Source organism: Austrofundulus limnaeus, unplaced genomic scaffold, assembly GCF_001266775.1.
Source record: "Austrofundulus limnaeus strain Quisiro unplaced genomic scaffold, Austrofundulus_limnaeus-1.0 Scaffold206, whole genome shotgun sequence".
Classification (NCBI taxonomy): domain Eukaryota; kingdom Metazoa; phylum Chordata; class Actinopteri; order Cyprinodontiformes; family Rivulidae; genus Austrofundulus; species Austrofundulus limnaeus.
In genome coordinates this window covers 411,586-421,481 of record NW_013952608.1, presented here as the reverse complement: position 1 = coordinate 421,481, position 9,896 = coordinate 411,586, and the positions used below count along the sequence as shown (strand labels likewise).

Here is a 9,896-nt window from a genome sequence, read left to right as displayed (position 1 = left end):
TATATATATATATATATATATAAATCTCAAATAGTTTTATTCTGAGTTTGACTGAAGCTTGAACATGTTTGATAATCTCACTGGTTTCTGCACCCTAACTGTGTTTTATTCTCAAGATATTTTTTGTCTTTAACTATTTAATAATTGTATCAAGTTGAAGTACAAATAGCAGAAAAGATTATTTGATGATGTACCGGTAATTTGATATGCTCAGAGTAACTTGGATAGTTCTTTTTTTAAAACAATGATTTTGTGTAGAGGACTGAAATGGAGTTGAAAACAAGATTTTAGATTACAAATCTAAGCTACCATTTCATCTACCTCATAATGTTTGTTTCCACTAATTAGAAAACAAAAAGCTTAACTTGCTCAGTACATTTACATTGCACATAAAGTAAATTTATCTCCATCAAAACTACAAAAATGCTGCTCCTTGGAGGGTTGACAGTATTTTTCAACCATTATAAGATAATGACTCAAATGATTTAAGATAGTATTGTTTCAGGCAACCAAAAAATATTAGTATGTTGATACAAAGATGTATTTTTGTTGGACAGTAGCAAAAGGAGAAAACCTAGAATTTACAAAAACAAAACTGCAGAAAGAACCTCAATCAAGTAAAAGAGTTTTGGCGACACTTGGACGAACAACTAAAAATATTTATGAATTTTAAAAAAGCCAAACATATTCGGTCGGTTGCAGAGATGGATTTCTCGTTTGCTAAAATCATCAAACGGGACGTGGCTAAACACAGACGCGTTTTCAAGAAGCTGCAGATTCTCAGCGAGCTAAATGGTGTAGCAGCTCGCTGACTGCGTGAATGAGCGGGGGAGGGGCGAGACGAGCATGTTATGTGTCAACTAGAGTGCTGCACGCAACATTGTGTGTGTATGTGTACGTGTGTGTGAGTTGTGGAATAAAGGTCATAGCACAGTATTCTGCCAGTGTTGTGACCTTGAGATGCTGACGAAGGCATGCATGCATGCATGTGTGTGTGTGTGCGTGCGTGTGTGTGCGCGGTGTGTGTAATAACCATGCTTAGTGAACAGATGGAGCTTAGAGTACCAGACATACAGTCATCATGACTGACTGACCAGCTCTGTGTGTGTGTGTGTGTGCTCTTTCTAACAAGTGCATCATGAAAGAAGTCCTGTCGTGTGCCCCCCACACACAAACACACACCCCACTCCTCCAGTTTGCCTATCCTATTTCCCAAGGCAGATCCACCATCCTATTCCAGAGCAAACTATCCATGCTTGTATGTGTGTGTGTATAATGATGGGAGCTGCCGGGCCCGCAGCTAAAGTCAGGACAGCGCATGCAGCGCGCCCAGGCGAGAAGTGGGGCTCACCAGTCAACCTGGCATCTAGGTCAGGAGTACTGGATAAATTAACTGTGACGGCTGAAATGTCAACCAAGGAACACAGCGGCGCAGTCTTGGAGGTGGGGAGTAATAGCTGGGAGAAGGGGTGCAGAGTGAAGCGAAGAAGGRAACTGGCTCTGTGTTTGTGTGGCCACAGGGCTGCTATTGTGTATGAATGGGTCAGTGGAGAAAGGGGGCTTTGAGCAACAAAACAAGCTAATGGAAGGCGAGGGCACGTGACACAGTTGTGCACACTCAAAGACACAAACATGGCTGTTACCACTGAGAACTGCTAACTTCAACCCTCCTTAACTTCCTTTACTAAAGATCCTGAACTCTTGAGATCCCTGCTTGTTCTCCATGTTTTTACTATGTTTTTCCTTTAACTCATCAACAAAAATTTTATTTTTCTTAACAAGTCTTCACTTTTTTCAGCTGTCTCACTGTGCACATCCAGCTACACTACATTAAGTTWGTGATGACCCCCTTAAAGTGGATGAGACAAATGGGGAGAAAGACAGAAAAGTGGAGGGAGAGAGAGAGAGCGGAAAGAGAGGAGACTGGGAGGAGGAGAGACAGGAAGGGAGGTTTCCTCCACAGAGGAGGGGGAGAGTGGGACCAAGAGCGAGGAGAGATTATGCTGGTGGCGCCTCTGTGTGTGCGTGTGTGTGCACATGTGTGTATTGCACACGTGTCTCAGGATATGCCGCTCACAGGAAGCAAACAGCTGCAAAAATCCATTTCCCCACACACACGGAAATATAACCACACACAAGGCTGACAGCAGCAAACACAAGGCAAAAAGCACACACACACACACACACACACACACACACACACACACACACACACACACACACACACACACACACACACACACACACACACACACAAAACCCCTATGATCAAGTACCCAGTACACCGCTGTGTTCTCAAATGTCATGTACGCACACACTTACGAACACACACACACTTCCCTTAGACTCCAAACACATTTCCCCACCCACATGAAAAATAAACATTCACATGAAAAACACCCACACACAAAAACAAATTCACAAAGTCTTGATCTCTCACACTCTCAGCTCTGCTCCCACATCAAAGTGTTTGTCTGACGGAGGCTCACCTGTATGTGAGGCACTTTCTGTGGGGTTAGAGGGGGTGAGGAGAGATGGTGGGAGGTGGGAGCTGCCCATGGGTGGGAGGCCTGGCAGGGGGGAGGGGGCGTGCTCTGCAGGTGGTGCGGGTGTGGGGGCAGATGCGTGTGCTGCATTTGAGTGCTTTGGGTAGGAGGAGCCAAGCCCTGGTTAGGGGCGGGGGCTCCGTGTTGACCGATAGGTGGACCCTGGAAACCCATAGGAGAAGGCTGCATAGGCTGAGCCCCTCGAGAGGCCTGTTGTTGGGTCTGGAGCAGGCGCTGGTCTCCACCCTGGGTGACTGGGGCTTCATGAGGCCCTGGAAGAAAAAATAAAGTTTTAACAGTTTTCATTTTGCCTCAAGAGGTTGTCCCCTTGTGGTCATAATCAGTTGAAAAATATAGACTTTACTAAACATGACAAACTAGCTTAAAGCAGCAATTTGATTTTAAAGCTCCAGAGAAGCTTTTAGCTGACAAAAGTGCTAAAAATAATAAGCTCAGAGTTAGGAGGATCTTGCTTGAGGGCAACATCGCTGCCCCTGAGCAAAATCCACCAACTCTGCAGGGTGGGAGCTGAATCCCCCCGTCAGAGAACTCAGATCATACAAAGTATTTATTTTCATATTTGTATCTTGTTCCTAAATGTACATTTGTTTCCACTGCCTTAACTAAACAGAGACACAGGAAGCAACATGGTGCCATGTTCTCAAGCAGCTGTCTAAAGGCCCCTGCACACTCCCTCCGAACTGCCGAAATGGATTCGTATTGTCGCAGTTTCATGACAAAAATTGCGTAATTCTGTTGGCAGGGGAAGACAACCTGTTGACAATATCTGGTTGTCCGCAAAACATTTTGGTTGTCCAAAAAAAAAATCTCAATTAAAATGTAATTTAATAGGTAGCCTATATTGTTCTGTATACAAAGTTTACTGTATAGAAATGTTCTGAGTCAGCAGGTTAACAGTTTCAGGAGCTGCTTGAGTAAAACTCCTCCTCATCATCCTCTTCTTTGAAACAGAGAGCAAAAATCAACATCCAACGACCATAAGCTTCCTGCTTACAGAACCAACATTTTAATTTAAATTGTAGTATAACCTACTGTCTACATGACCTTATTAAAGCCACAGTTTAGTGTCCTTAGGACTAAAGACTTTCTGGATAAAGGGGATTTAAACAGCTCTTCTGTCATTTTAGTGTTTTCAAMTGAGGAGCTTTGACATATTTATTTAAAAAGAATTATACTGTAGCACAAGAAGTTTTCTGCATAGAAAAAACAATTTATTTTTTACAGTTTTTTTTAACCAAACTGACAAGTTTCTCCACTATAATTGTTGTGTAATGTAAATGCATTGAAACACCTGGTTAAATTTAGAAGATATTATGATTAACTACAAGCACCTGAAGCTGACTCAGAAAACTCTGTGATTTTAGAGGAAAATCAAAGTCAAACGTAGACACGGTGCACCCCCACCCCGCGTGGCTGTGGTCCGCTTGCACACCCAACTCGCGTGTGATTAATACTGATTTTTTGCAAAAATTACTGATTTGTGATGCACATTATACACGTAAATATCTGAAGGGGTTGACTTGTGGACTCTGAAGTCCGGGCCAGTGGGGGCCGTGGTGTGCGTGAAGAGGTGCTGCGGCTGCGGTCAAACTGCCTCTCAGCCCTCGCTTTAAAAACAGTCAGGTGATCTGTCACGGTTTTGTTGTGCTCGTAAACACACGGTGTTACAGGAGAAATGCTGCGAGGTGCTTTTAGAAATATAATATATATAAAATACGACGTAATTCTCAGTGGAAAATAGCTCAGGTGAACACCTCCTGGGAAAACCCTCAGCGTTTCCTGGACTGAGTGAAGCTGACTCCCCATTCACAGAGAAAGAAAAAAGGCAGCGGTGTCAGTCAGACAGCAKGACCCGCCCTGCTCTGTTCTGATTGGGTAAAACTTTGACTGTGGTTCTCTTTATTGGTGAAAGAACCGTCAGTTTAATCCCTAGATGGCTTTAACAAGTTTTTTTCCACCCATTCATTTTTACAATGACGAACACCCGCTGCTTTTTTCTTGGTTGTCCACCGGACAACTTGGAGGCAGGATCTGGTTGTCCGAAATGAAAATAGGTTGTCTCCGACAACCTAAACAATGGTTATGTCGACCCCTGTGTTGGCATTGCCGATATTTTGGCGGCAGCTTCGACACAACCCGCTGGTCGAACTTTTTACTCCCCTCCACGTACAAACTTATTGTGTGATTGGTCAGAAGTTGGGAGTGTTTGTGCTGAAAGCGCAGACGCTGCATTCTGTTAACAGCTCGCTTCAAAAAAAAAAAGCGCGAATCACTTCACAAGCCAACTGTTGTAGCAGGAAGCAGCGATTTATAAAGATAGTCAACAGCCAAAAACACATGGATTGAGATAAAACAAGCATTTTTCATGGTGGAATCTAACTGATCAACACTTTGGAGCTTTAACCGCGACAGATTTGTGGGTAAATAACATCGGGTGAAGAGTCTTGACTTTTTTTCCGCAGTGTGGACTTTCAGCAAGAGGAATCCCCCTGCAGTGACGTATGCTGCAGTGGGAGGGGTTTCCCCAGGAGCTCGGCACGGGGTGTCTCAGGAACTATGAAGGGTGTGTGCGAAAACGAATGCCGTAAAACCACGTGACTGCGCATCGACTGTTCTGCTTTGGATGGAGTATGAAGAGGCCTTAATACTACTGGTTGTGTTTTGTATTTAGACACATTCAAGGTATGATTGAGAAGTTAAAATCATTTTGTCGAAAATTCTCCACCATAGATAACTTATTTTTTCTTTTATCCATACATTAATTTCAACTACTTTTAAATGAACATATTATAACCAAAATGAAATCCATAAATACCAAACATGGATGAAGGCCAACTTCCTGCAGCTTACCTTGCTGCAGCCGATTTGGACCCATTTGTGGACCCCGCTGCGGCCCCATACCAGGATACATTTGGCCTGCGTTGGGGGGCATGTTGTGAGGCTGCTGGTGTTGGGGGTGTGTGGCAGTTAGTGGGGTCTGCGGAGTTCTCTGTGCGTGAGTCATAGCACTGGGTGGAGACTGCAGGGCTGTGTATCCTGCAACCTCTGAGGGCCCAGGTAGTCCTGCGCTAGGGGGCCTGCCCTGTTGGGGAGGAGGGGTTGGGGTTCCCAAAACCCTCATGGGGGACATGGAGGAGGGGGAGGAGTATGATCCCTGAGTTGGGGGGGCAAGGTGGGACTGGGGTTGATTTGGGGGTTGGGATAGGTTTTGGGGGTGGTTAAGGGGGTGCATAGGCTGGCCCTGCTGCCCTGTCTGCTGCTGCATTGAGGCAGGGTGAGTCTGGTGCGGCGGTCCAGATGGGTATCGCTGCCCCTGCTGCCCCGGTGCTGAACCCGTTCCCTGGCTGAACCGCTGGCCGAGCTGCCCGGATCCCATGGCCTGGCTGGTGTTAGCGCTGACGGCAGCATTAGCACCCTGGCCCATCCCAGGTCCCATGGCAGAATACTGGGCCTGATAGCCAGGGTACTGAGCACCCCCAAATGGTGCCATGCCCTGTTGGTGCTGGTGGGGGTGCGGAGGCTGTCTGGAGGGGGAGTGTGGGTATCGAGGGGTGTGGCCCATATTGGGATAGCCCTGGGATTGCTGCTGAGGCTGGGGGTGTCTCATCTGCACCCCTCCCATCCCAACATGTCCTAAGTAGTGAGATGGGTCCTGAGCAGGAGGGGGCACCATACTTTGAGAAGGGTAGTGTTGGTTGATGCGAGCTGCACTTGATGCGGGTGGACCTTGCAACCCCGCATAATTGCCTTGAGACATCTGGTAGCCTCCCATCTGGTTGGGGCTGCCTCCCGATGGTGCTGATGCCTGCTGATATACAGATCTGCTTTGCTGCTGCTGGGCCCAAACTCCACCCCCGCCTCCCCCTCCCCCAGCGTCACCCTGGTACCCATGATGAGGGTTGCTAGAGTTGGCTGGGCTATAGTGGGAGGCCATGCCATTCAATGCGGTGTTCACATTCTGCGGCCCCTGGCTGGGACCATTCTGAGCCATCATTCGTCCTCCAGGTGTGCCGGGTTGATCGTAGCTGGAGTAGGGGCTGTGCTCGTACATTTGCCCCAACTTGGACTGCCCCGGTCCAGGCCCACTGCCATGCAGCATGCCCTGGTGGTAACCCCTGTTTCCCTGGTGCTCGTGGTTCAGTGAAGAATTGTTCTGCTGGGTTAGAGGGTTGGCTTGACCAGGGGCTGGCTGCTGGGGAAAGCAGTCTCCTAAACCATCTAATCCATCTGAGAACAACCCAGCATCATCCCCAAATAAGCTCAACATCCCTGGGTCCGCCATCGCCGGGTGGTGGGCCCACAGATGTGAGGTCTGTTGTGCGGTTAAGAGCTAATCAGATAGCTACTAATTTGAAGCTTTCAACTCCATGGTCCTCATCAAGGTTCCTGGAGAGACAAAAAAATGAAAAAGACAAAATGTGGAGTTAGTGGATGTAATAAAACAAAAAGGTACTTTATACTAAAAATTTTTTTTAAAAAGTTACTGTGCATCAAACAATCGGCTTAGGTTAATCCAATATTTCAATCGTCGTGCATGATTAATAAACACATTTAGCAAAAACTTTTTATAAGTCCTACAGTGCGCGAACAACCAATACAGAATTGTTTAGTCTTGGTTACTCTCTAGAAATAAAAGATTAGGTAATGGATGCTCCAATAACTAAGACTTGACCAAAATTCATCACAATTTAAAAGCATGCAATCTGTTGAATTTATGTAACTTCTGGAAAACACTGTCTACTTCACATGTTTGATTCAAACTTAGCAGATAATTTTGCCAATTGTTTTAGTTGTTAAGAGTAAAAAATTAACTTGCTAATCAGTTGTAACCACCACAGAAAAACAAAACCACAAATGCAGCAAGAATTAAAACAAAAAACACCCTCTACATTCAAAGTCAGACACACACAATTTGCATTAGCCCACCCCCAACTCTATTTTGCAACCAAACAAAAGAACTTCTTTCTTTACCAACACACACTCAAAGTCATTGAGTGTGTGTTTTTTATGAGTGTGTATCTGTGTGTGTATTAGAACAAAGGGCCGAGCAGATGCAGCTCTGTTTGAACAGCAGCAGCTGCCATCCAGCCAGAAATTAGCCAACCAACAGGGCARAGAGATTTTACGTACACCAGTCAGTCAGACGGCAACCCATTCAAAAACTATTCAGGCAGTCCAGGCAGATGTGTGGAGACAAGGGAAACAGCCACCTGCCTTCTTCTTAATTTGAGTTTACATACTTGTTTTCACCCCCAAAGAGCAGGAAAAGCAAAATAAAAATGCATAAGAAAGGGTTCTTTATTTGGTAATAAGCGAACTGCATTTGTGTGTTAAAATTAGAAACACTGATCTGAATTTAACCGTCCTCCCCCTAATTCAGCAGCCAACGCAACACCCTGTTCTGCGAGAGGGTGAGGGTAGGTGGATCTAAGCATGCCTCAATGAGTTTGTGTAGTGGAGAGCAGGACAGGGAGGAGGTGGGGGAGCTTTGCTTGTTGCTTTTATGCCRTGCAAAAACAACACCCAAGCCAAATTGCACCGCCACAGAGTTTCCCTCCCCCCCACTGCACCTCATTTCTTTCTTCCTCCACACTTCTCCCCTCCCTCCCACTGTTTTTTCCCCTCAGCCACTTCTGGCTTCATTACAGAGACTGGCAGGTATCAGGGACCAAACATTTATTATGTTCTCACACAAATATGCTTTTCAACATATTTTGTGTCACAAAACCTATTTGCACCCCATAAATATCCATCCTGTTAATTTATTGTAGGAGCATCAGCAAGTGGAACTGAAGTGGTAGATTTAGAGCAGCACTAGCAGCATGCTAACAGCAGTTTCTGTCTCCAGTGTACTCAGGTCATCACATACTAAATGTGAGTAACATCCATCCATCTTTCTATWTATTTTCTACACCCTATATGGCAACGCAAGTCCCGGCTACAATTTGTCAAAAATCATGACTTTACATAGAGCCGCTTCCTGCCATMAGACAGATGTTTTCTCTTCAGCTTTACTCAACTGGATAAAGCTAAAAGAGCCGATTGGTCCATATGCTTTTCGTTCCTTCCACCATCTGCTCATGTCAAACTCTGAACATTAAAATCTACTACCTTCAGTATTGCAGAGTTTGCACTTCTAGTCACTTTTGYTTGTAAAAACAAAAAGTTAAAATGATTCTTTAAATGGATCCCTGATTAGTWGYAACAGACTTTATTTGATAAACATTTATTTTAACTGTAAAATAAAGACTAAAAAGACTGTTGGATGTTTAGTTTTGTAAATTTTTTTAAAAATATTTTAACACGGACGGAGCCATTTCATTTACACACAAAGCATTCTGGGTAAATGATGATGTGGGTAGGTCCTCAGTGTGAGGCTGCTAGCGAGCTATATCCACCCTGAAGGTTAATCTTGGACAATATCTGACGATYGACTCTTTTAAAAGAAACCAGAGAGCGTTGACAGAGAGGAGAAGGTAGAAATGACTCAGCCTGTAAGTGAAAATATAGATGGAGGACAACAGAGCTGCTTCATGGAAGAAGAACCTCAGCGTAGCTTTTTAGCCTTTGCGCTAGCGCCGACGCTATATTGCCTTATATGTATTAGCTCAGTGCTAGTGCGACAAACAAGCTAAACTGAGGTCCTCCATCCATATTTCAGTTAGAGGCTGAGTCATTTCTACCTTCTCCTCTCTGGTTTCATTTAAAAGAGTCGATCATTAGATATTGTTCAAGATTAACCCTCAGGGTGGATATAGCTCACAAGCAGCCTCGCACTGAGGACCTATCTACGTCATAATTTACCCAGAATGCTTTGCGTGTAAATAAAATGGCCTCGTCCGTGTAATATATTTTTAAACTTTTAGTTTAAAAATGATAAAAACTGAACATCCTACAGTATTTTTACAGTCTTTATTTTACAGTTAAAATATATGTTTATTAAATAAAGTCTAATGTTACAACTAATCATGGATCCCTTTAAAATCCATTCAAATAATTTCTATATGTACAGTAAGCTATTTAYTGTTTTGTTATTAAACACAGCACAAAATACTTAAAGATTAGACATAATTTATAATAAAAGAAATCTCGACCATGTTACAAATGTTAAAATACTGAAGTTCAAGAAGAAAAAAAAACTGCTAACTCAGAGGGCAAAATTAAATCAGCATGACACGGGTATAAAATTAGGTTTTTAAGTCTTCCTGTAAGGAGATTTCACAAYGCCTGAATAGAGCATCCAGTCTTGGTGTGTAAATAGGATTAACAAGCCTTTTTACATCGCGTTTGTCTGAACTATAAACACAGAGTCAACAGAAAAACTTTAGT

The 9,896-nt window shown here is 44.1% G+C and overlaps 1 protein-coding gene across 2 annotated transcripts in view; it reads right to left on the bottom strand.

Annotated features, from left to right (window-relative positions):
• chd7 (chromodomain helicase DNA binding protein 7) overlaps window positions 1-9,896 on the bottom strand; it is an 85,055-nt gene that overhangs the window by 51,875 nt on the left and 23,284 nt on the right. For both annotated transcript variants that reach the window (XM_014018960.1, XM_014018959.1), the window contains exons 2-3: window positions 5,418-6,953; window positions 2,490-2,818 (exon numbers count right to left, since the gene is read on the bottom strand). In XM_014018960.1, the coding sequence (XP_013874414.1) occupies window positions 2,490-2,818; window positions 5,418-6,849 (1,761 nt within the window). In that variant the 5' untranslated portion in view covers window positions 6,850-6,953. The remainder of the gene's footprint in view (window positions 1-2,489; window positions 2,819-5,417; window positions 6,954-9,896) is intronic.